The 26,115-nt window shown below is 46.0% G+C and overlaps 1 protein-coding gene and 1 long non-coding RNA gene across 3 annotated transcripts; one reads left to right on the top strand and one right to left on the bottom strand.

The window, feature by feature from the left end:
- Positions 1 to 759: 759 nt before the first annotated feature.
- On the bottom strand, positions 760 to 23,612 carry LOC123399852. The gene is made up of 3 exons (XR_006610442.1): positions 23,527 to 23,612; positions 16,147 to 16,150; positions 760 to 771 (listed from the first exon to the last, which is right to left on the bottom strand). It is a non-coding gene; the product is annotated as an uncharacterized LOC123399852 (long non-coding RNA).
- LOC123399851 (beta-glucosidase 32-like) lies at positions 22,275 to 25,426 on the top strand. 2 transcript variants are annotated; one of them, XM_045094233.1, is made up of 13 exons: positions 22,275 to 22,530; positions 22,631 to 22,694; positions 22,809 to 22,867; positions 23,039 to 23,114; positions 23,204 to 23,275; positions 23,393 to 23,480; positions 23,598 to 23,853; positions 23,958 to 24,073; positions 24,164 to 24,378; positions 24,504 to 24,526; positions 24,620 to 24,713; positions 24,826 to 24,916; positions 24,988 to 25,426. In XM_045094233.1, the coding sequence occupies exons 1-13, from the start codon at positions 22,390 to 22,392 to the stop codon at positions 25,202 to 25,204; spliced, it is 1,512 nt and encodes a 503-aa protein (XP_044950168.1). In that variant the 5' UTR covers positions 22,275 to 22,389; the 3' UTR covers positions 25,205 to 25,426. The 2 variants fall into 2 exon arrangements, with proteins under 2 accessions (XP_044950168.1, XP_044950169.1); XM_045094234.1 differs by having other exon boundaries at positions 22,501 to 22,530; positions 22,787 to 22,867.
- Positions 25,427 to 26,115: the final 689 nt, after the last annotated feature.

Genomic DNA, 26,115 nt, shown 5'->3' with positions numbered 1-26,115 from the left:
TCTGCACATACTTATAAGGGATCGATACCAAGAGAGCAGCAGCAGCAGATGCCAATCAAAGGGGGGCCTGCCACCAAAGCTAAGGAGCCTGTAGGCCCTGTTACTATGGACATAGCTACCTGTCCGGTGATACCACTGGGCTGCTCATCATCTGGAGAGAAGGAAACTAGGAAGCGGCTGAATTTGGATGCAGCTAATGGTGTTGGCACGACCACGACTCCACCGGTCCTACTGGCTATCACGGATGGCACGGGGATGGACCTGAAGGAGACTAGTTCTCCTACAAGTAGCAACAATAGCAAACGGGCAAAGATGTCAGCGGAAGTTGAAACAAAAGAGATATCGGCGGCCTCCCTCGGGATGGACCACCGGACGCAATGAATATTTTAGCATGGAACTGCGGGGGTGGGGGGAACCGCCGGACAGTTCGTGAGCTTGTGGCCCTCTCAAAAGCCAATAACCCCAAGCTTGTTTTCCTTTGCGAAACCAGGCAAGCATCGAATAAAGTTGAGAAGCTGAGATGGAGACTTGGTCTGAAGGGTTTCCAAGGTGTTTGCAGTGATGGTCGAAGTGGAGGTTTGGCGCTCTTTTGGGACGAATCCCTCTCTGTTACCGTCTTGGATTCTTGCAATAGATACATTGATGTTTCTGTGTCAGATAATGGTGCTGGTACTTTGTGGAGAGGAACTTTTGTTTACGGGGAACCGAGAGTTGAGAACAGGCAAAATATGTGGGATCACTTAACCAGTTTACGGGCCACATCCCCGGATCCTTGGTTTGTATGTGGTGATTACAATGAGGCGTTATGTCAGCACGAGCATCTCTCGAGGACGATGCGGTCTGAGTCACAGATGGCAGCCTCCAGAGACTGCCTAATGCTATGCGAGCTTGATGATCTTGGGTTTAGTGGTATCCCCTACACATACAGTAATGGGCAGGATGGCAATCGCAATGTGCAAGTGCGCCTTGATCGTGCTTGTGCGGATGAATCTTGGAGAGAGTTATTTCCAGCTGCTAAGGTTTTTCACCTTGCCTCATCATGTTCGGACCATAGCCCGCTCCTGGTGCAGCTTGAGCGGGTTCAAGGAAACCGAAGGGGGTGTGCGAGCCCAAGATATGAGATAATGTGGGAGAGGCATCATGCGCTTCCGGAGGTGATTGCAAAGTCTTGGGTTGCTAGTAAACCGAACGGGAATCTGAGCTCGGTAGCAGCAGCACTCAAGAAACTATTGGCGGATTTAAAGCAATGGAGTTTGGCAAATTTTGGTAACGTTCTAAAGGAGATAGAGCAGCTACGTTCTCAGCTTGCAGACCTGCAGGTTTCTAGCGCTGATCGTGCTCAAGTTCAGGCGAAAATGAATCAGCTAGATGAGCTATTATACAGAGAGGAAATGTTGTGGCTGCAGCGATCACGTATCACATGGTTGAAGGAGGGTGAACGAAATACCCAGTACTTACACCGGCGGGCTGTGTGGAGAGTGTTGGGGAACGTCGCATGGGAAACAAAAATTTTCCTACGCGCACGAAGACCTATCATGGTGATGTCCATCTACGAGAGGGGATGAGTGATCTACGTACCCTTGTAGATCGTACAGCAGAAGCGTTAGTGAACGCGGTTGATGTAGTGGAACGTCCTCACGTCCCTCGATCTGCCCCGCGAACAATCCCGCGATCAGTCCCACGATCTAGTACCGAACGGACGGCACCTCCGCGTTCAGCACACGTACAGCTCGACGATGATCTCGGCCTTCTTGATCTAGCAAGAGAGACGGAGAGGTAGAAGAGTTCTCCGGCAGCGTGACGGCGCTCCGGAGGTTGGTGATGACCTTGTCTCAGCAGGGCTCCGCCCGAGCTCTGCAGAAACGCGATCTAGAGGAAAAACCGTGGAGGTATGTGGTCGGGCTGCCGTGGAAAAGTCGTCTCAAATCAGCCCTAAAACCTCCGTATATATAGGTGGGAGGGAGGGGAGGAGGCAGCCTCAAAACCTAAAGGTTTGGCCGAAATTGAGGTGGAGGAGTCCTACTCCAATCCTACTTGGAGTAGGATTCCACCTTCCCACTTGGAAACTCTTTCCACCTTGTGTTTTTTCCTTCTCAAACCTTATGGGCCTTAGTGGGAACTTATTCCAGCCCACTAGGGGCTGGTTTATATCTTCCCATAGCCCATGAGACCCCTTGGGGCGTGACACCCCTCCCGATGGTCCCCGGCACCCCTCCCGGCACTCCCGGTACACTACCGATGAGCCCGAAACTTTTCCGGTAATACACGAAAACCTTCCGGTAACCAAATGAGGTCATCCTATATATCAATCTTCGTTTCCGGACCATTCCGGAAACCCTCGTGACGTCCGTGATCTCATCCGGGACTCCGAACAACATTCGGTAACCAACCATATAACTCAAATACGTATAAAACAACGTCGAACCTTAAGTGTGCAGACCCTGCGGGTTCGAGAACTATGTAGACATGACCCGAGAGACTCCTCGGCAATATCCAATAGCGGGACCTGGATGCCCATATTGGATCCTACATATTCTACGAAGATCTTATCGTTTGAACCTCAGTGCCAAGGATTCATATAATCCCGTATGTCATTCCCTTTGTCCTTCGGTATGTTACTTGCCCGAGATTCGATCGTTAGTATCCGCATACCTATTTCAATCTCGTTTACCGGCAAGTCTCTTTATTCGTTCCGTAATACAAGATCCCGCAACTTACATTAAGTTACATTGCTTGCAAGGCTTGTGTGTGATGTTGTATTACCGAGTGGGCCCCGAGATACCTCTCCGTCACACGGAGTGACAAATCCCAGTCTCGATCTATACTAACTCAACGAACACCTTCGGAGATACCTGTAGAGCATCTTTATAGTCACCCAGTTACGTTGCGACGTTTGATACACACAAAGCATTCCTCCGGTGTCCGTGAGTTATATGATCTCATGGTCATAGGAACAAATACTTGACACGCAGAAAACAGTAGCAACAAAATGACACGATCAACATGCTACATCTATTAGTTTGGGTCTAGTCCATCACATGATTCTCCTAATGATGTGATCCCATTATCAAGTGACAACACTTGCCTATGGCCAGGAAACCTTGACCATCTTTTATCAACGAGCTAGTCAACTAGAGGCTTACTAGGGACAGTGTTTTGTCTATGTATCCACACAAGTATTGTGTTTCCAATCAATACAATTATAGCATGGATAATAAACGATTATCATGAACTAAAAATATAATAATAACTAATTTATTATTGCCTCTAGGGCATATTTCCAACAGTCTCCCACTTGCACTAGAGTCAATAATCTAGTTCACATCACCATGTGATTCCAACGAATCCAACACCCATATAGTTATGGGGTCTGATCACGTCTTGCTCGTGAGAGAGGTTTTAGTCAACGGTTCTGAAACTTTCAGATTCGTGCGTTCTTTACAAATCTTTATGTCATCTTATAGATGCTGCTACTACGTGCTATTCGGAAATGCTCCAAATATCTACTCTACTATACGAATCCGTTTCACTACTCATAGTTATCCGAATTAGTGTCAAAGCTTGCATTGACGTAACCCTTTACGACAAACTCTTTAACCACCTCCATAATCGAGAAAAATTCCTTAGTCCATTAGTTACTAAGGATAAATTTCGACCGCTGCTAGTGATTCAATCATGGATCACTCTCTGTACCTCTCAACATACTTTGAGTCAAGGCACACTTCAGGTGCGGTACACAGCATGGCATACTTTAGATTCTACGGCTAAGGCATAGAAGACGACCTTCGTCTATTCTCTTTATTCTGCCGTGGTCGTGTTTTGAGTCTTACTCAAATTCACACCTCACAACGCAACCAAGAACTCCTTCTTTTCTGGTCTATTTTGAACTCTTTCAAAAACTTGTCAAGGCATGCATCTTGTTGAAACTTCTATTAAGCGCTTTTGATCTATCTCCATAGATTTTTGATGCTCAACGTTCAAGTAGCGTAATCCAGGTACTCCTTTGAAAACTTCTTTCAAACAACCTTGTATGCTTTACAGAAATTCTACATCACTTCTGATCCACAATATGTCAACCACATATACCTATCAGAAATTCTATAGTGCTCCCACTCACTTCTTTGGAAATACAAGTTTCTCATAAACCTTGTATAAACCCAAAATCTTTGATCATCTCATCAAAGTGTATATTCCAACTCCGAGATGCTTGCACCAGTCCATTGAAGGATCACTGGAGCTTGCATACTTGCTAGTATCTTTAGGATTGACAAAACCTTCTGGTTGTATCACATACAATGTTTGCTCAAGGAAACCGTCGAGAAAACAATGTTTTGACATCCTACGTGCAATATTTCATAAATAATGCATCAACAACTAACATAATTCTAGCAGACTTTTAGCATCGCTACGAGTGAGAAAGTCTCATCATAGTCAACCGTTTGATCTTATCGAAAACATCTTTGTGACAAGTCGAGCTTTTCTTAATAGTGACTTATCACCAACATCGTCTGTCTTCTTTTAAAGATCCATTTTTACTCAATAGTCCTATGACCATCAAGTAGTTCTACCAAAGTCTACACTTTGTTTTCACACATGGATCCTCTCTCGGATTTCATGGCTTCCAGCCATTTGTCGGAATCTGGGCCCACCATCGCTTTCTCCATAACTCGTAGGTTCACTGTTGCTCAACAACATGACCTCCAAGACAGGGTTACCGTACTACTCTGCAGCAGTACGCGACCTTGTCGACCTACGAGGTTTGTAGTAACTTGATTCGAAGCTCAATGATCATCATCATCAGCTTCCACTTCAATTGGTGTAGGCGCCACATGAACAACTTCCTGCGCCCTGCTACACACTGGTTGAAGTGATGGTTCAATAACCTCATCAAGTTCTACTACCCTCCCACTCAATTCTTTCGAGAGAAACCTTTCCTCGAGAAAGGATCCGTTTCTAGAAACAAACACTTTGCTTTCGGATCTGAGATAGGAGATGTACCCAACTGTTTTGGATATCCTATGAAGATGCATTTATCCGCTTTGGGTTCGAGCTTATCAGACTGAAACTTTTTCACATAAGTGTCGAAAGCCCAAACTTTCAAGAAACGACAGTTTAGATTTCTCTAAACCTTAGTCTATACTATGTCATCTCAACGGAAATACGCGGTGCCCTATTTAAAGTGAGTGCGGTTGTCTCTAATGCATAAGCCATAAATGATAGTGGTAATTCGATAAGAGACATCATAGTATGCACCATACCAAATAGTGCGTGGCTATGACGTTCAGACACATCATCACACTATGATGTTCCAGGTGGCATGAACTGCGAAACAATTTCCACGTTGTCTTAACTGTGTACCAAAACTCGTAACTCAGATATTCATTTCCATGATCATATCGTAGACAATTTATCCTCTTGTTACGACGAACTTCACTCTGAAACGGAATTGAACTTTTCAACATTTTAGACTTGTGATTCATTAAGTAAATACTCTTGTATCTACTCAAATCGTCAGTGAAGTAAGAACATAATGATATCCACTGCGTGCCTCAGCACCCATTGGACTGCATACATCAAAATGTATCACTTCCAACAAGTTACTATCTTATTTCATCTCAATGAAAACAAGGCCTTGCTCATGTGGTATGATTCGCATGTCACTAGTGATTCGAAATCAGGTGAGTACAAAGATCCATCAGCATGGAGCCTCTTCATGCAATTTATACTAACATGACTCAAGCGGCAGTGCCACAAGTAAGTGGTACTATCATCATCAACTCGTATCTTTTGGCACCAATATCATGAACATGTGTAACACTACGATCGAGATTCAATAAACCATTGAAGGTGATTATTCAAGAAAATAGAGTAACCATTATTCTCTTTAAATGAATAATTGTATTGCAATAAACACGATCCAATCATGTTCATGCTTAACGCAAGCACCAAATAACAATTATTTAGGTTTAACATCAATCCCGATGGTAGAGGGAGCGTGCGACGTTTGATCATATCAATCTTGGTAACACTTCCAACACGTATCGTCACCTCGCCTTTAGCTAGTCTCCGTTTATGCCGTAGCTTTCATTTCGCGTCACTAATCACTTAGCAACCGAACCGGTATCCAATACCCTCGTGCTACTAGGAGTACTAGTAAAGTACACATCAACATCATGTATATCAAATACACTTCTTTCGACTTTTTCCAGCCTTCTTATCTACCAAGTATCTTGAGTTGCTCCACCTCAGTGATTGTTCCCCTCATTACAGAAGCACTTAGTCTCGGGTTTGGGTTTAATCTTGGGTCTCTTCAGTAGTGCAGCAACTGTTTTGCCGTTTCACGAAGTATCCCTTCTAGCCCTTGCCTTTCTTGAAACTTAGTGGTTTTACAAACCATCAACTATTGATGCTCCTTCTTGATTTCTACTTTCGCAGTGTCAAACATCGCGAATCGCTCAAGGATCATTGTATGTATCCTTGATATGTTATAGTTCATCACGAAGCTCTCACAGCTTGGTGGCAGTGACTTTGGAGAACTATCACTATCTCATCTGGAATATTAACTCCCACTTGATTCAAGCGATTGTCGTACTCAGACAATCTGAGCACATGCTCAACGATTGAGCCTTTTCTCCTGTGCTTTGGGGACAAAGAATCTTGTCGGAGGTCTCGTACCTCTTAACAAGGGCACAAGCATGAAATCACAATTTCATCTCTTTAGAACATCACTTATGTTCCGTGACGTTTTACAACGTTTTCGGCGCCTTGCTTCTAAGCCATTAAGTATTTTTGTACTGAACTATCGTGTAGTCATCAGAAACGTGTATGTCGGATGTTCACAGCATCCACAGACGACGCTCGAGGTGCAACACACCAAGTGGTGCATTAAGGACATAAGCCTTCTGTGCAGCAACGAGGACAATCCTCGGTTTTACAGACTCAGTCTGCAAAGTTTGCTACTATCAACTTTCAACTAAATTTTCTCTAGGAACATATAAAATAGTAGAGCTATAGCGCAAGCTACATCGTAATTCGCAAAGACCATTAGACTATGTTCATGACAATTAGTTCAATTAATCATATTACTTAAGAACTCCCACTCAAAAAGTACATCTCTCTAGTCAATTGAGTGGTACATGATCCAAATCCACTATCTCAAGTCCGATCATCACGTGAGTCGAGAATAGTTTCAGTGGTAAGCATCTCTGTGCTAATCATATCAACTATACGATTCATGCTCGACCTTTCGGTCTCATGTGTTCCGAGGCCATGTCTGCACATGCTAGGCTCGTCAAGCTTAACCCGAGTGTTCCGCGTGCGCAACTGTTTTGCACCCGTTGTATGTGAACGTTGAGTCTATCACACCCGATCATCACGTGGTGTCTCGAAACGACGAACTGTAGCAACGGTGCACAGTCGGGGAGAACACAATTTCGTCTTGAAATTTTAGTGAGAGATCACCTCATAATGCTACCGTCGTTCTAAGCAAAATAAGGTGCATAAAAGGATTAACATCACATGCAATTTATAAGTGACATGATATGGCCATCATCACGTGCTTCTTGATCTCCATCACCAAAGCACCGGCACGATCTTCTTGTCACCGGCGTCACACCATGATCTCCATCATCATGATCTCCATCAACGTGTCGCCATCGGGGTTGTCGTGCTACTCATGCTATTACTACTAAAGCTACGTCCTAGCAAAATAGTAAACGCATCTGCAAGCACAAACGTTAGTATAAAGACAACCCTATGGCTCCTGCCGGTTGCCGTACCATCGACGTGCAAGTCGATATTATCTATTACAACATGATCATCTCATACATCCAATATATCACATCACATCGTTGGCCATATCACATCACAAGCATACCCTGCAAAAACAAGTTAGACGTCCTCTAATTTTGTTGTTGCATGTTTTACGTGGTGACCATGGGTATCTAGTAGGATCGCATATTACTTACGCAAACACCACAACGGAGATATATGAGTTGCTATTTAACCTCATCCAAGGACCTCCTCGGTCAAATCCGATTCAACTAAAGTTGGAGAAACTGACACTTGCCAGTCATCTTTGAGCAACGGGGTTACTCGTAGCGATGAAACCAGTCTCTCGTAAGCGTACGAGTAATGTCGGTCCAAGCCGCTTCAATCCAACAATACCGCGGAATCAAGAAAAGACTAAGGAGGGCAGCAAAACGCACATCACCGCCCACAAAAACTTTTGTGTTCTACTCGAGAAGACATCTACGCATGAACCTAGCTCATGATGCCACTGTTGGGGAACGTCGCATGGGAAACAAAAATTTTCCTACGCGCACGAAGACCTATCATGGTGATGTCCATGTACGAGAGGGGATGAGTGATCTACGTACCCTTGTAGATCGTACAGTAGAAGCGTTAGTGAACGCGGTTGATGTAGTGGAACGTCCTCACGTCCCTCGATCCGCCCCGCGAACAATCCCGCGATCAGTCCCACGATCTAGTACCGAACGGACGGCACCTCCGCGTTCAGCACACGTACAGCTCGACGATGATCTCGGCCTTCTTGATCCAGCAAGAGAGACAGAGAGGTAGAAGAGTTCTCCGGCAGCGTGACGGCGCTCCGGAGGTTGGTGATGACCTTGTCTCAGCAGGGCTCCGCCCGAGCTCTGCAGAAACGCGATCTAGAGGAAAAACCGTGGAGGTATGTGGTCGGGCTGCCGTGGAAAAGTCGTCTCAAATCAGCCCTAAAACCTCCGTATATATAGGTGGGAGGGAGGGGAGGAGGCAGCCTCAAAACCTAAAGGTTTGGCCGAAATTGGAGGTGGAGGAGTCCTACTCCAATCCTACTTGGAGTAGGATTCCACCTTCCCACTTGGAAACTCTTTCCACCTTGTGTTTTTTCCTTCTCAAACCTTATGGGCCTTAGTGGGAACTTATTCCAGCCCACTAGGGGCTGGTTTATATCTTCCTATAGCCCATGATACCCCTTGGGGCGTGACACCCCTCCCGATGGTCCCCGGCACCCCTCCCGGCACTCCCGGTACACTACCGATGAGCCCGAAACTTTTCCGGTAATGCACGAAAACCTTCCGGTAACCAAATGAGGTCATCCTATATATCAATCTTCGTTTTCGGACCATTCCGGAAACCCTCGTGACGTCCGTGATCTCATCCGGGACTCCGAACAACATTCGGTAACCAACCATATAACTCAAATACGCATAAAACAACGTCGAACCTTAAGTGTGCAGACCCTGCGGGTTCGAGAACTATGTAGACATGACCCGAGAGACTCCTCGGTCAATATCCAATAGCGGGACCTGGATGCCCATATTGGATCCTACATATTCTACGAAGATCTTATCGTTTGAACCTCAGTGCCAAGGATTCATATAATCCCGTATGTCATTCCCTTTGTCCTTCGGTATGTTACTTGCCCGAGATTCGATCGTTAGTATCCGCATACCTATTTCAATCTCGTTTACCGGCAAGTCTCTTTACTCGTTCCGTAATACAAGATCCCGCAACTTACATTAAGTTACATTGCTTGCAAGGCTTGTGTGTGATGTTGTATTACCGAGTGGGCCCCGAGATACCTCTCCGTCACACGGAGTGACAAATCCCAGTCTCGATCTATACTAACTCAACGAACACCTTCGGAGATACCTGTAGAGCATCTTTATAGTCACCCAGTTACGTTGCGACGTTTGATACACACAAAGCATTCCTCCGGTGTCCGTGAGTTATATGATCTCATGGTCATAGGAACAAATACTTGACACACAGAAAACAGTAGCAACAAAATGACACGATCAACATGCTACGTCTATTAGTTTGGGTCTAGTCCATCACATGATTCTCCTAATGATGTGATCCCGTTATCAAGTGACAACACTTGCCTATGGCCAGGAAACCTTGACCATCTTTTATCAACGAGCTAGTCAACTAGAGGCTTACTAGGGACAGTGTTTTGTCTATGTATCCACACAAGTATTGTGTTTCCAATCAATACAATTATAGCTTGGATAATAAACGATTATCATGAACTAAGAAATATAATAATAACTAATTTATTATTGCCTCTAGGGCATATTTCCAACAGAGAGCTCGGTGAAACCACATCCAACGCTTGATGAAAGCGGATGGTTCCTGGTGTTCCGTGCCCACGGAGATGGAGAGGATGGCGTCCTCCTATTTTAAGGAGGTCTATACCAAGGACCCTACTCTGGTTGCAACTGAGGTTCTTGAGTGCATAATCCCAAAAGTTACTTTGGAGATGAATGAGGCTCTGTGCAAGCCATTTTCGAAGCAAGAAATATCTGATGCGCTCTTTCAAATTGGCCCCTTGAAGGCCCCTGGTTGTGATGGACTCCCTGCTCGTTTCTATCAACGTAATTGGTCTGTACTCAAACCTGAAATTACTGTAGCAGTGCAAGAGTTTTTTAACACAAGGAATATGCCGGAGGGTGTAAACGACACATCTATTGTGTTGATTTCTAAAGTTACACATCCAAAGGAACTGAAGGACTTTCGACCAATTAGTTTATGCAATGTGGTGTATAAGATTGTATCAAAGTGCTTGGTGAACAGATTACGCCCGTTTCTTACTGAACTTATATCAGAGAATCAGAGTGCTTTCATTCCAGGGAGACTCATCTCTGATAATTCTATCATTGCCTTCGAATATATACACCATATTCAGTCTATGACGGAGAATTCACCGGCCTTGTGCGCTTATAAGCTGGATCTCTCGAAGGCTTATGATCGTGTGGATTGGGATTTTATAGAGATGGCCCTTATGAGATGGGGTTTCTCACAAACTTGGATCTCACGAGTAATGGCTTGTGTTACTTCTGTCAAATATTCAGTGAAGTTTAATGGCAAGTTATTGGAGTCATTTTCCCCCTCGAGGGGGCTCCGACAAGGTGACCCATTGTCCCCCTTTCTATTCTTATTTGTTGCTGATGCCCTTTCTGCTTTGATCAGTAAATCTATGAGGGAGGACGGTCTGCAAGGGGTGAAAATTTGTCGTGGGGCACCTGAAATTTCTCATCTACTTTTTGCGGATGATTCACTCTTATTCTTCCATGCAACAGAACAGCAGGCGGTACTGGTTAAAGGTTTGTTGAACACCTTCGCGTCGGCCACGGGCCAGTTGATAAATCCCTCGAAGTGTTCCATTCTTTTTTCAGATCATTGCTTGCCATCTGTTGTTACTGTTATTAAGAGTGTGTTGGAGATAACTCAGGAAGTGTTTGAGCTTAAATACTTGGGACTACCAGTACCGGAAGGAAGAATGCACAAAGGCAAATTTGAAACCGTTCAAGAACGTCTAAGGAAGAGACTAATCGATTGGAGTGAACAATATATGTCGTCAAGTAACAAAGAAGTCTTAATTAAATCCGTCGCTTAAGCTATTCCTGCATATGTTATGAGTGTGTTCAAGCTCCCTGCCTCGGTTTGCGATGAGCTCATTCGCATGATGCGCCAATATTGGTGGGGAGTAGAGAATGGTAAGAAGAAAATGTTGGGAACGTCGCATGGGAAACAAAAATTTTCCTACGCGCACGAAGACCTATCATGGTGATGTCCATCTACGAGAGGGGATGTGTGATCTATGTACCCTTGTAGACCGTATAGCAGAAGCGTTAGTGAGCGTGGTTGATGTAGTGGAACGTCCTCACGTCCCTCGATCCGCCCCGCGAACCGTCCCGCGATCAGTCCCACGATCTAGTGCCGAACGGACGGCACCTCCGCGTTCAGCACACATACAGCTCGACGATGATCTCGGCCTTCTTGATCCAGCAAGAGAGACGGAGAGGTAGAAGAGTTCTCCGGCAGCGTGACGGCGCTCCGGAGGTTGGTGATGATCTTGTCTCAGCAGGGCTCCGCCCGAGCTTCGCAGAAACGCGATCTAGAGGAAAAACCGTGGAGGTATGTGGTCGGGCTGCCGTGTAAAAGTCGTCTCAAATCAGACCTAAAACCTCCGTATATATAGGGGGAAGAGGGGGAGCCTTGCCTTGGGGCTCAAGGAGCCCCAAGGGGGTCGGCCGAGCCAAGGGGGGAAGGTCTCCCCCCCAAACCGAGTCCAACTTGGTTTGGTGGGTGGAGTCCTTCTTCCCTTTCCCACCTCCTCCTTTTTTCTTTTCTTTTCTCTTTGATTTTCTTCCTATGGCGCATAGGGCCTTCTTGGGCTGTCCCACCAGCCCACTAAGGGCTGGTGTGCCACCCCCAAGGCCTATGGGCTTCCCCGGGGTGGGTTGCCCCCCCGGTGAACTCCCGGAACCCATTCGTCATTCCCGGTACATTCCCGGTAACTCCGAAAACCTTCCGGTAATCAAATGAGGTCATCCTATATATCAATCTTCGTTTCCGGACCATTCCGGAAACCCTCGTGACGTCCGTGATCTCATCCGGGACTCCGAACAACATTCGGTAACCAACCATATAACTCAAATACGCATAAAACAACGTCGAACCTTAAGTGTGCAGACCCTGCGGGTTCGAGAACTATGTAGACATGACCCGAGAGACTCCTCGGTCAATATCCAATAGCGGGACCTGGATGCCCATATTGGATCCTACATATTCTACGAAGATCTTATCGTTTGAACCTCAGTGACAAGGATTCATATAATCCCGTATGTCATTCCCTTTGTCCTTCGGTATGTTACTTGCCCGAGATTCGATCGTCAGTATCCGCATACCTATTTCAATCTAGTTTACCGACAAGTCTCTTTACTCGTTCCGTAATACAAGGTCCCGCAACTTACACTAAGTCACATTGCTTGCAAGGCTTGTGTGTGATGTTGTATTACCGAGTGGGCCCCGAGATACCTCTCCGTCACACGGAGTGACAAATCCCAGTCTCGATCCATACTAACTCAACGAACACCTTCGGAGATACCTGTAGAGCATCTTTATAGTCACTCAGTTACGTTGCGACGTTTGATACACACAAAGTATCCCTCCGGTGTTAGTGAGTTATATGATCTCATGGTCATAGGAACAAATACTTGACACGCAGAAAACAGTAGCAACAAAATGACACGATCAACATGCTACGTCTATTAGTTTGGGTCTAGTCCATCACGTGATTCTCCTAATGACGTGATCCACTTATCAAGCAACAACACCTTGTCCATAATCAGAAGACACTGACTATCTTTGATCAACTGACTAGCCAACTAGAGGCTTGCTAGGGACAGTGTTTTGTCTATGTATCCACACATGTAAATGAGTCTTCATTCAATACAATTATAGCATGGATAATAAACGATTATCTTGATACAGGAATTATAATAATAATAACTATATTTATTATTGCCTCTAGGGCATAATTCCAACAGTCTCCCACTTGCACTAGAGTCAATAATCTAGCCCTCACATCATCATGTGAATTACATTGTAATAAATCTAACACCCATACAGTTCTGGTGTTGATCATGCTTTGCCCGTGGAAGAGGTTTAGTCAGCGGGTCTGCTACATTCAGATCCGTGTTCACTTTGCATATATTTACTTCCTCCCCTTCGACGTAGTCGCGGATGAGGTTGAAGCGTCGTTTGATGTGTCTGGACTTCTTGTGAAACCGTGGTTCCTTTGCTAAGGCAATGGCACCCGTGTTGTCACAGAACAAGGTTATTGGATTCAGTGCGCTTGGCACCACTCCAAGATCCGTCATGAATTGCTTCATCCAGACACCCTCCTTAGCTGCCTCCGAGCCAACCATGTACCCCGCTTCACATGTAGAATCTGCTACGACGCTTTGGTTGGAACTGCACCAGCTTATCGCACCCCTATTAAGAATAAATACGTATCCGGTTTGCGACTTAGAGTCGTCCGGATCTGTGTCAAAGCTTGCATCGACGTAACCTTTTACGGCGAGCTCTTCGTCACCTCCATACACGAGAAACATCTCCTTAGTCCTTTTCAGGTACTTCAGGATATTCTTGACCGCTGTCCAGTGATCCACTCCTGGATTACTCTGGAACCTACCTGCCATACTTATGGCCAGGCTAACGTCCGGTCTAGTGCACAACATTGCATACATGATAGAACCTATGGCTGAAGCATAGGGGACGGTGCGCATATGCTCTCTATCCTCATCAGTTGCTGGGCACTGAGTCTTACTCAATCTCGTACCTTGTAAAACTGGCAACAACCCTTTCTTGGACTGTTCCATTTTGAACCTCTTCAAAACTTTATCAAGGTATGTGCTTTGTGAAAGTCCTATCAGGCGTTTTGATCTATCCGTGTAGATCTTAATGCCTAGAATGTAAGCAGCTTCTCCTAGGTCCTTCATAGAGAAACTTTTATTCAAGTAATCCTTTATGCTCTCCAAAAACTCTACGTTGTTTCCAATCAGCAATATGTCATCCACATATAATATTAGAAACGCCACAGAGCTCCCACTCACTTTCTTGTAAATACAGGATTCTCCAACCACTTGTATAAACCCAAATGCTTTGGTCACCTCATCAAAGCGTTTGTTCCAACTCCGAGATGCTTGCACCAGTCCATAAATGGATCGCTGGAGCTTGCACACCTTGTTAGCATTCTTAGGATCGACAAAACCTTCGGGTTGCATCATATACAATTCTTCCTTAAGGAAACCGTTAAGGAATGCCGTTTTGACATCCATCTGCCAGATTTCATAATCGAAAAATGTAGCTATTGCTAACATGATTCTGACGGACTTAAGCATCGCTACGGGTGAGAATGTCTCATTGTAGTCAACTCCTTGAACTTGTGAAAAACCCTTTGCCACAAGTCGAGCTTTATAAACGGTCACATTGTCGTCAGCGTCCATCTTCCTCTTAAAGATCCATTTGTTCTGAATAGCCTTGCGGCCCTCAGGCAGTACTTCCAAAGTCCACACTTTGTTCTCATACATGGATCCTATCTCGGACTTCATGGCTTCTAGCCATTTGTTGGAATCTGGGCCCACCATTGCTTCTTCATAATTTGCAGGTTCATTGTTGTCCAACAACATGATTGATAAGACGGGATTACCGTACCACTCTGGAGCAGCACGTGGTCTCGTCGACCTGCGTGGTTCGACAGAAACTTGAACCGGAGTTTCATGATCATCATCATTAACTTCCTCCTCAACCGGCGTCGCAACGACACAGGTTTCCCCTTGCCCTGCGCCACCATCCAGAGGGATGAGAGGTTCGACAACCTCGTCAAGTTCTATCTTCCTCCCACTCAATTCTCTCGAGAGAAACTCCTTCTCGAGAAAAGCTCCGTTTTTAGCAACAAACACTTTGCCCTCGGATTTGAGATAGAAGGTGTACCCAACTGTTTCTTTTGGGTAACCTATGAAGACGCACTTTTCCGCTTTGGGTTCCAGCTTTTCAGGCTGAAGCTTTTTGACATAAGCATCACATCCCCAAACTTTAAGAAACGACAACTTTGGCCTTTTGCCATACCACAGTTCGTATGGTGTCATCACAATGGATTTTGATGGTGCCCTATTTAAAGTGAATGCAGCTGTTTCTAATGCATAACCCCAAAACGATAACGGAAAATCGGTAAGAGACATCATAGATCGCACCATCTCTAATAAAGTACGATTACGACGTTCGGACACACCATTACGCTGTGGTGTTCCAGGCGGTGTCAACTGTGAAACAATTCCACATTGTCTTAAGTGAGCACCAAACTCGAAACTCAGATATTCACCCCCACGATCAGACCGTAGGAACTTGATCTTCTTGTTACGATGATTTTCAACTTCACTCTGAAATTGCTTGAACTTTTCAAATGTTTCAGACTTGTGCTTCATTAAGTAGACATAACCATATCTACTCAAATCGTCAGTGAAGGTGAGAAAATAACGATATCCGCCGCGTGCCTCTACGCTCATCGGACCACACACATCAGTATGTATGATTTCCAACAAGTCACTTGCACGCTCCATTGTTCCGGAGAACGGAGTTTTAGTCATCTTGCCCATGAGGCATGGTTCGCACGTGTCAAGTGAATCAAAGTCAAGTGACTCCAAAAGTCCATCGGTATGGAGTTTCTTCATGCGCTTTACACCAATATGTCCTAAGCGGCAGTGCCGCAAAAATATGGCGCTATCATTGTTAACTCTAACTCTTTTGGTCTCAATGTTATGTATGTGTGTATCGCTATCAAGATTCAATATGAACAATCCTCTCACATTGGGTGCATGACCATAAAAGATGTTACTCATAGAAATAGAACAACCATTATTCTCTGACTTAAAAGAGTAACCGTCTCGCAATAAACAAGATCCAGATATAATGTTCATGCTCAACGCAGGCACTAAATAACAATGATTCAAGTTCATAACTAATCCTGATGGTAACTGAAGTGAAACTGTGCCGACGGCGATTGCATCAACCTTGGAACCATTTCCTACGCGCATCGTCACTTCATCTTTCGCCAGCCTTCGTCTATTCCGCAGTTCCTGTTTCGAGTTGCAAATATGAGCAACAAAACCGATATCGAATACCCAGGCACTACTACGAGAGCCGGTTAAGTACACATCAATAACATGTATATCAAATATACTTGATTTTTCTTTGGCCGCCTTCTTATCTGCCAGATACTTGGGGCAATTGCGCTTCCAGTGACCCATACCCTTGCACTAGTAACACTCTGTTTCAGGCTTAGTTTCAGCTTTGGGTTTCTTCGTCGGATTGGCAACAGGCTTGCCGCTCTTCTTTGAATTACCTTTCTTGCCTTTGCCGTTTCTCTTGAAACTAGTGGTCTTATTCACCATCAACACTTGATGCTCTTTACGGAGTTCAGACTCTGCGACTTTCAGCATGGCAAACAACTCGCTGGGAGACTTGTTCATCCCTTGCATTTTGTAGTTCAACACAAAGCCTTTATAGCTTGGCGGCAGTGATTGAAGGATTCTGTCAGTGATAGCCTCTTGCGGGAGTTCAATCCCCAGCTCAGCTAGACGGTTTGAGTACCCAGACATTTTGAGCACATGTTCACTGACAGACGAGTTCTCCTCCATCTTGCAAGCATAGAATTTATCGGAGGTCTCATACCTCTCGATCCGGGCGTTCTTCTGAAAGATAAACTTCAACTCCTGGAACATCTCAAATGCTCCATGACGCTTAAAGCGACGTTGAAGTCCCGGTTCTAAGCCATACAAGACTGCACATTGAACTACTCAGTAGTCCTCCTTACGTGCTAACCAAGCGTTCTTAACATCCTGATCAGCCGTAGCGGGTGGTTCATCTCCTAGCGCAGCATTAAGGACATAATCCTTCTTCCCAGCTTGTAAGATTAGCTTAATATTATGAGCCCAGTCTACAAAGTTGCTTCCATCATCTTTCAACTTAGCTTTCTCTAGGAACGTATTAAAATTCAGGGTGACTGTCGCGTGAGCCATGATCTACAACACAAATATATTCAAGTGGACTTAGACTATGTTCAAGATAATTAGAGTTTAACTTAATCAAATTATTCGCTAAACTCCCACTCAAAAAGTACATCTCTCTAGTCATTTGAGTGGTTCATGATCCACTTACACTAGCTCAAGTCCGATCATCACGTGAGTTGAGCATAGTTTCAGTGGTAAGCATCCCTATCCTAATCATATCATCTATATGATTCATGATCGACCTTTCGGTCTCATGTGTTCCGAGGCCATGTCTGCACATGCTAGGCTTGTCAAGCTTAACCCGAGTGTTCCGCGTGCGCAACTTTTTGCACCCATTGTATGTGAACGTTGAGTCTATCACACCCGATCATCACGTGGTGTCTCGAAACGACGAACTGTAGCAACGGTGCACAGTCGGGGACAACACAATTTCGTCTTGAAATTTTAGTGAGAGATCACCTCATAATGCTACCGTCGTTCTAAGCAAAATAAGGTGCATAAAAGGATTAACATCACATGCAATTCATAAGTGACATGATATGGCCATCATCACGTGCTCCTTAATCTCCATCACCAAAGCACCGGCACGATCTTCTTGTCACCGGCGCCGCACCATGATCTCTATCAACGTGTCGCCATCGGGGTTGTCGTGCTACTCATGCTATTACTACTAAAGCTACATCCTAGCAAAATAGTAAACGCATCTGCAAGCACAAACGTTAGTATGAAGACAACCCTATGGCTCCTGCCGGTTGCCGTACCATCGACGTGCAAGTCGATATTATCTATTACAACATGATCATCTCATACATCCAGTATATCAAATCACATCGTTGGCCATATCACATCACAAGCATACCCTGCAAAAACAAGTTAGACGTCCTCTAATTTTGTTGTTGCATGTTTTACGTGGTGACAATGGGTATCTAGTAGGATCGCATCTTACTTACGCAAACACCACAACGGAGATATATGAGTTGCTATTTAACCTCATCCAAGGACCTCCTCGGTCAAATCCGATTCAACTAAAGTTGGAGAAACTGACACTTGCCAGTCATCTTTGAGCAACGGGGTTACTCGTAGCGATGAAACCAGTCTCTCGTAAGCGTACGAGTAATGTCGGTCCAAGCCGCTTCAATCCAACAATACCGCGGAATCAAGAAAAGACTAAGGAGGGCAGCAAAACGCACATCACCGCCCACAAAAACTTTTGTGTTCTACTCGAGAAGACATCTACGCATGAACCTAGCTCATGATGCCACTGTTGGGAACGTCGCATGGGAAACAAAAATTTTCCTACGCGCACGAAGACCTATCATGGTGATGTACGAGAGGGGATGTGTGATCTACGTACCCTTGTAGACCGTACAGCAGAAGCGTTAGTGAACGCGGTTGATGTAGTGGAACGTGCTCACGTCCCTCGATCCGCCCCGCGAACCGTCCCGCGATCAGTCCCACGATCTAGTGCCGAACGGACGGCACCTCCGCGTTCAGCACACATACAGCTCGACGATGATCTCGTCCTTCTTGATCCAGCAAGAGAGACGGAGAGGTAGAAGAGTTCTCCGGCAGCGTGACGGCGCTCCGGAGGTTGGTGATGATCTTGTCTCAGCACGGCTCCGCCCAAGCTCTGCAGAAACGCGATCTAGAGGAAAAACCGTGGAGGTATGTGGTCGGGCTGCCGTGTAAAAGTCGTCTCAAATCAGCCCTAAAACCTCCGTATATATAGGGGGAAGAGGAGGAGCCTTGCCCCCAAGGGGGTCGGCCGAGCCAAGGGGGGAAGGTCTCCCCCCCCAAACCGAGTCCAACTTGGTTTGGTGGGTGGAGTCCTTCTTCCCTTTCCCACCTCCTCTTTTTTTTTCTTTTCTCTTTGATTTTCTTCCTATGGTGCATAGGGCCTTCTTGGGCTGTCCCACCAGCCCACTAAGGGCTGGTGTGCCACCCCCAAGGCCTATGGGCTTCCCCGGGGTGGGTTGCCCCCCCCGGTGAACTCCCGGAACCCATTCGTCATTCCTGGTACATTCCCGGTAACTCCGAAAACCTTCCGGTAATCAAATGAGGTCATCCTATATATCAATCTTCGTTTCCGGACCATTCCGGAAACCCTCGTGACGTCCGTGATCTCATCCGGGACTCCGAACAACATTCGGTAACCAACCATATAACTCAAATACGCATAAAACAATGTCGAACCTTAAGTGTGCAGACCCTGCGGGTTCGAGAACTATGTAGACATGACCCGAGAGACTCCTCGGTCAATATCCAATAGCGGGACCTGGATGCCCATATTGGATCCTACATATTCTACGAAGATCTTATCGTTTGAACCTCAGTGACAAGGATTCATATAATCCCGTATGTCATTCCCTTTGTCCTTCGGTATGTTACTTGCCCGAGATTCGATCGTCAGTATCCGCATACCTATTTCAATCTCGTTTACCGGCAAGTCTCTTTACTCGTTCCGTAATACAAGATCCCGCAACTTACACTAAGTCACATTGCTTGCAAGGCTTGTGTGTGATGTTGTATTACCGAGTGGGCCCCGAGATACCTCTCCATCACACGGAGTGACAAATCCCAGTCTCGATCCATACTAACTCAATGAACACCTTCGGAGATACCTGTAGAGCATCTTTATAGTCACCCAGTTACGTTGCGACGTTTGATACACACAGAGTATTCCTCCGGTGTTAGTGAGTTATATGATCTCATGGTCATAGGAACAAATACTTGACCCACAGAAAACGGTAGCAACAAAATGACACGATCAACATGCTACGTCTATTAGTTTGGGTCTAGTCCATCACGTGATTCTCCTAATGACGTGATTCAGTTATCAAGCAACAACACCTTGTTCATAATCAGAAGACACTGACTATCTTTGATCAACTGGCTAGCCAACTAGAGGCTTGCTAGGGACAGTGTTTTGTCTATGTATCCACACATGTAAATGAGTCTTCATTCAATACAATTATAGCATGGATAATAAACGATTATCTTGATACAGGAATTATAATAATAATAACTATATTTATTATTGCCTCTAGGGCACAATTCCAACAGAAAATGGCATGGATGAGTTGGGACAGAATGAGACTTCCTAAATCCATGGGGGGTATGGGCTTCAGAGATATGAGAGCTTTCAACCAAGCGTTGCTGGCTAAGCAAGCTTGGAGACTTATTGATTCTCCTGACAGCCTATGTGCGAGATTATTGAAGGCAAAGTATCACCCTCATGGTCAGTTGTTGGACACTGTGTTTCCAAACACTGGTTCTGCAGTGTGGAAAGGTATATTGCATGGGTTGGAATTGTTGAAAAAAGGAGTTATATGGCGGGTGGGTGACGGGGAGCACATTCGTACTTGGCGTGATCCCTGGATTCCGCGGCCGTCCTCCTTCCGTCCAGTCACCCCGAAGGGCAATTGTCGTTTGAACCGTGTTTCAGATTTCCTGGACGCCAATGGGGCATGGAGGGCTGATCGTCTTCGTGAATACTTTTGGGAGATGGATGTATTACATATTCTCAAGATACGCACCTCTCCAAGGCAGCGTTCTGATTTCATTTCATGGTTCCCAGAAAAGAGTGGAATATTTTCAGTAAATAGTGCTTACAAATTAGCCACATGCGATCATGACACAACTTTTTCTGGAGGGGCCTCAAGTGCGGCGGCAAATGGGTCTTGCTCTCTTTGGAACTGTGTTTGGCAATCCTCGGTCCGCAGAAGATGAAGATAACTGCTTGGAAAATTGTTTCTGGAGTGCTACCGACACAACAATGTAAAGTGTTGCGACGTATATCCACAAGTTCAACGTGTCAACTTTGTGGTCTGCAGGAGGAAGGTACATATCATGCTTTGATCGCATGCATTCATGCGAGAGAGGTTTGGCTGAATATGCGTACAAGATGGCCCCTACCTCCTGATGATATCCTAGTTGATAATGGTAGGGAATGGCTTATGCACCTCTTATACAGGTGTTCGGATGATGTGCGTGACATGATTACCATGCTAGTATGGCGCATTTGGCAGCTACGCAATGACCAAACTCATGGTAAGGAGATACCGCGAGTTTCTTCTACGGTGGAATTCCTGGACAGTTATTATAAATCAATTAATTTAGCAGGACGTTATTCGGTGGATGAAATTCTGAAAGGTAAAATGCCATCTTCGGCAACTCAGATAGTTCTGCCCAGGAGGGAGGCTCCTTCCTTGCCTTGGTCGGCGCCGAGTCCAGGATATGCTGCTCTGTCAGTTGATGGATCATTTCAGGAGTCAGATAGCTCGGCGGCCGCCGGTATGGTTCTGCGAGATCATGAGGGACAGATCATTTTTGCTGCATACCGGGTCCTGTTTTATTGCAACGATGCCATGGAAGCTGAAATTCATGCACTCATGCAAGGTATGGCCTTGGCAATCCAACACACGGATCTTCCAGTCGTCGTCCAGTCGGATTCTTCGGAAGCCTTAGCGAGCCTATCGAGCAATGCTTTAACTTGCTCAACTTATGGTCATTTGGTCCGAGAGATTAAGGAGTTGATGAGTAATAGGGAGTTTGTACCTCAGAAAATTTATCGCACTCAGAATAGAGTTGCCGATCGGTTGGTCAATTATAACCGTTCTGAACGAACTACAGCTGTGTGATTGCGTTCGGTTCCACCTTGTATTGAGGGTTTGTGGCCTCTCGACTGTACACTGTGACATCTTAATAAACTTCCTTTTTCCTGAAAAAAAAAGGAGTAGCGTGCTATTAATGAGACATTGTAAACTAATCTACTTCTTTCAATGGTATATATGAACGGAGCACGAGAGGTCTGGCCGAGTCGGCGTCACAGAAGTGTCCGAACAGATGACGGGCCGAGTAGGGGGTCCGGTGAAAGATCTCCCACGACAGCGCCACCGCCGCGCACCATCCGCGCGACGGACGGACAAATGAGGGGCAGGACACATCATCCCACTCGCACGCTCCACACCCCGTCCAAGAAGAAGCGACTTGCCTCGCCTTGCCTTCATCAGCAGAGCTGCAGGCACTCATGCCCATGGTTTCCCCATTCCCCGTCGCCGTCGCCATTATGCTCTTGGCCGCTGTCTCGGCGCCGAGACACGCCTCGGCGCTCACCCGCCATGACTTCCCCGAGGGGTTTGTCTTGGGCGCAGGCACCTCCGCCTACCAGGTACTGCCTTGCTCTTGCGGTGTACTGCATGCATATCCATCCATACCACACCCTTGTTTCTGCACCGTCTGAGGAGCTGAAACTCCTTGACAAACGTCAGGTGGAAGGCGCGGCTGCAGAGGACGGGAGGAAGCCCAGCATCTGGGACACCTTCACCCACCAAGGTCCGTGCAGAGACCATGGACTCACGCTTTTTCAGCAATCAGCAGAAGGCCCCTTAACAATTTACTGTCTAAATCTTGGGGGGTGAATTCAGAGTTCTAAGTTTGCGATGACAGGCCACTCGTCTGACGGGTCCACCGGAGATGTTTCAGCAGACCAGTACCATCTTTACAAGGTAAGAACATAACTAATTGTGCGTGAGTCAAATACAGTTGCTGTCTCTGAAATTTTCTGAAAGAATTCATTCAAAAAATTTCTGAAAGAATTCAGAGTTCAGACAGAGTGCATGTTAATAAAGTTCGTCGGGTTCTTTGGTTTCCAACATAAGAAAATCCTTTGATCTCAGGAAGACGTAAAGCTTATGCACAAGATGGGTCTGGACGCGTACAGATTCTCCATTTCTTGGCCCCGGCTTATTCCTGGTAGGCACTAGTGGTGTACAAGTGTGCAACTAAAGTAGAGCATAATACCTTTTCTGAAAAATTCTGATACTCGGTACCAAATTGTGTAGATGGAAGACGACAGATAAACCCAAAAGGCTTGGAATACTACAACAATTTGATAGATGAGCTGATACTATATGGTACACAAATTGTTACCTCCCTCTCCTTTTTTTTTATGTCAGATTGAATTGTACAAATAATTTTGTTCTCTCAAATATGGGCTAATCCAACTACTTGTTCTGTCATTTTTTTTATAGGAATTCAGCCTCATGTCACCATCTACCATTTTGATCTTCCTCAGGTCCTGCAGGATGAGTACGGTGGACTACTGAGCCCCAGATTCATGTAACTGCCAGAAATGCTAATTCGACAAAACGTGTTACATACTTACATGACCATGAAAGAAAGATCAGATGAGGAACCAATTCTTTAGCTGTTCTAACCTTCTAACATGTGTTTCAGAGAAGATTACACCGCTTACGCGAACGTGTGCTTCAAGAGCTTCGGCGACAGAGTGAAGCACTGGGTAACCGTCAACGAGCCAAACATAGAGCCGATCGGCGGCTACGACAACGGCTCTCAACCTCCGCGCCGCTGCTCCTATCCGTTCGGCGCAGACTGCGCCGGAGGGAATTCTTCGACCGAGCCGTACATAGCAGCTCATCATCTCCTGCTTGCACACGCTTCGGCAGTGTCCCTGTACAGAGAGAAGTACAAGGTCTCTTTGGCTGTCACACTCTCTTGCTGTCTCTGATGCATGCCACACAACACATGGCAGGTTAAGGTTGATTGACCATGGGTTTTGAAATGATCATCATGTAGGCAGCGCAGGGAGGCCAGATAGGGATCACTCTGCTGGGCTGGTGGCATGAGCCTGCTTCTAACACGACTCAGGATGCAGCTGCTGCCATGAGGATGAATGACTTCCACATAGGATGGTTAGTGCTGCTATTGTATTCCTGTTGATTTAGAAGATGAAAACAGCAACATCAGAAAGTTGACAGTAGCACCACTACCTTATGAGACAGGTTCATGCATCCGTTGGTGTATGGAGACTACCCTCCGGTGATGAGGAGCAGGGTAGGCGGTCGATTGCCGGCTCTACCGGCACCGGAGTCGGGCAAGGTGCGTGGATCGTTCGACTTCATCGGCTTCAACCACTACCTCATCATGCGTGTGCGATCTATCGACACCAGCTCCGGTCAGGAACCCAGGGACTACTACGTCGATGCAGCCGTCCAAAGTAATGAGCCCTGAACAACACTAGAGTTTGATCATTACCATTCAGAATAGGAGGTTTCTGCAGACTGCAGGGCGGATTGATCTGACTTGCCAACGTGTGTTGATGTTGTTCTCCTGATAATGCAGATCCAGCAGCAGACATAACCACGGTATAACGATTAGCGAAGCATATTGCACAGGAGATCGTTTCGGCGCATTTCCTCGTCTTCCATCCGTGATGCTCTTTGATGGAACGTGTGCAGGGTAAGGTGGAAACCGCTCCGTGGTCTCTGAGGAAGCTGCTGGAGCACCTGAAACTAAACTACGGGAACCCCCCCGTGTGGATCCATGAAAACGGTATCATCTCAGTTCTCACAGATTCAGTTAGCAGAATGACACGAACGTCTGAATTCCTCATGATCCGTGGACGCGTCAAGTATCACCGTGATGCTGTTCTTTCTTGGTTCAGGATACGCAGACGCCCCGAGCAAGGACGACGACGACGAGGACAGAACGGAATTCCTGCAGGATTACCTGGAGACCCTGTACCTGTCCATACGGTGCGCACGCGGCTTCTCCGTCGTCTTCATCCTCTGCTTCTTTTGTTTCCCTTCTGAAAACCGTGTTGCAGGAACGGGTCGAACGCGCGGGGATACTTCGTGTGGTCGTTCTTGGACGTGTTCGAGTTCCTCTTCGGCTACCGGCTGCGCTTCGGCCTGTGCGGCGTCGACATGGGCGACGCCGCGAGGACGAGGTACCTGAGGAGCTCGGCTCGCTGGTACTCCGGCTTCCTCGCCGGCGGCGAGCTCCGGCCGGCTGCTCGGCCCCACAAGTCGTACGTCCGATGAGAAAACATGAGACGCTCACATGTATCCCTGCACGTGGTTTTTTTTAACACTCCTTGCACGTGTGTTTGTTTTCCGCGAACTGCTCTGCACGACGAGAATACCTGTACCGGGAAAATATGGATACGTTTTGTAATCTTGTTTCTCTTTTCACGAATACGCAAAGCTTATGTATCTTTATAGAAAATATAAGAGAGGCACCCTGCTTTGTAGTCTTGTTAAAAATTAAGGGGCCGACTATCTTCAACGTGACTGAATTTGTTTCAGTTTCAGTCGACCGTGCCACGTTTGTCCTTCTCCTTCCTCGTCGTTATTGTCTTTCTCCTGCCCCGTCGACCAGCCCTCCGGCACTGGCCTAACCATTGTCTCAGATCACTTTATATGGCCACAGCGCCGGTCCTGGAGTTTCGGAGGCCTCGGGGCGAACTCAAATGAATGGGCCCAATGGCTTGGAGGAAAAATTCTTGGAGGATTCTCACGACCACTCAAATTTTAGGAGTCTCGTGGGTATTGTTTTTCTTAATTATGGTCTCATTCTCAGCAGGTTATTGTCCTTCAACACCATTGCCATCTAATTAATCCAGATTATGAGTAGTATCATTCCTCCCAGCAAATTTATACATAGCTCCCTTCTGTGTTTTTTTAAATGAGCTCCCTTCTGAGTTTCAATAACCTTAGTTGTTTTTCTCCTCTTTCTTCTTTTATTGGAACCAGATGAATGTTTTTTGGCAGCATGTTTCCAAGAAAAGGAATGAAGATATCTGAGGGCTGAAGGTTGCAGTAAATCAGTGACGATATGTGATCTTTAGGCTGCAGCTATCCAAATTCAGTATCAACGAAACAAGAAGTCCAGGACCAAGTCGGCAACAACAGACAATCGAACTATACTCAAGGTCACTACTGTTGTAAAAAGA

The sequence above is a fragment of the Hordeum vulgare genome, chromosome 5H (genome assembly GCF_904849725.1).
Source record: "Hordeum vulgare subsp. vulgare chromosome 5H, MorexV3_pseudomolecules_assembly, whole genome shotgun sequence".
NCBI classification, from domain to species: domain Eukaryota; kingdom Viridiplantae; phylum Streptophyta; class Magnoliopsida; order Poales; family Poaceae; genus Hordeum; species Hordeum vulgare.
This window is presented reverse-complemented; position numbering and strand designations above follow the sequence as displayed.

Coding starts and splice junctions, on each gene's coding strand:
- LOC123399851 (XM_045094233.1), top strand. CDS start 22,390: ATGCCCATGGTTTCCCCATTCCCCGTCGCCGTCGCCATTATGCTCTTG. Junction 24,527..24,619: donor CAGCAGCAGACATAACCACG/GTATAACGATTA, acceptor GAACGTGTGCAG/GGTAAGGTGGAAACCGCTCC. Junction 24,714..24,825: donor CGTGTGGATCCATGAAAACG/GTATCATCTCAG, acceptor TTCTTGGTTCAG/GATACGCAGACGCCCCGAGC.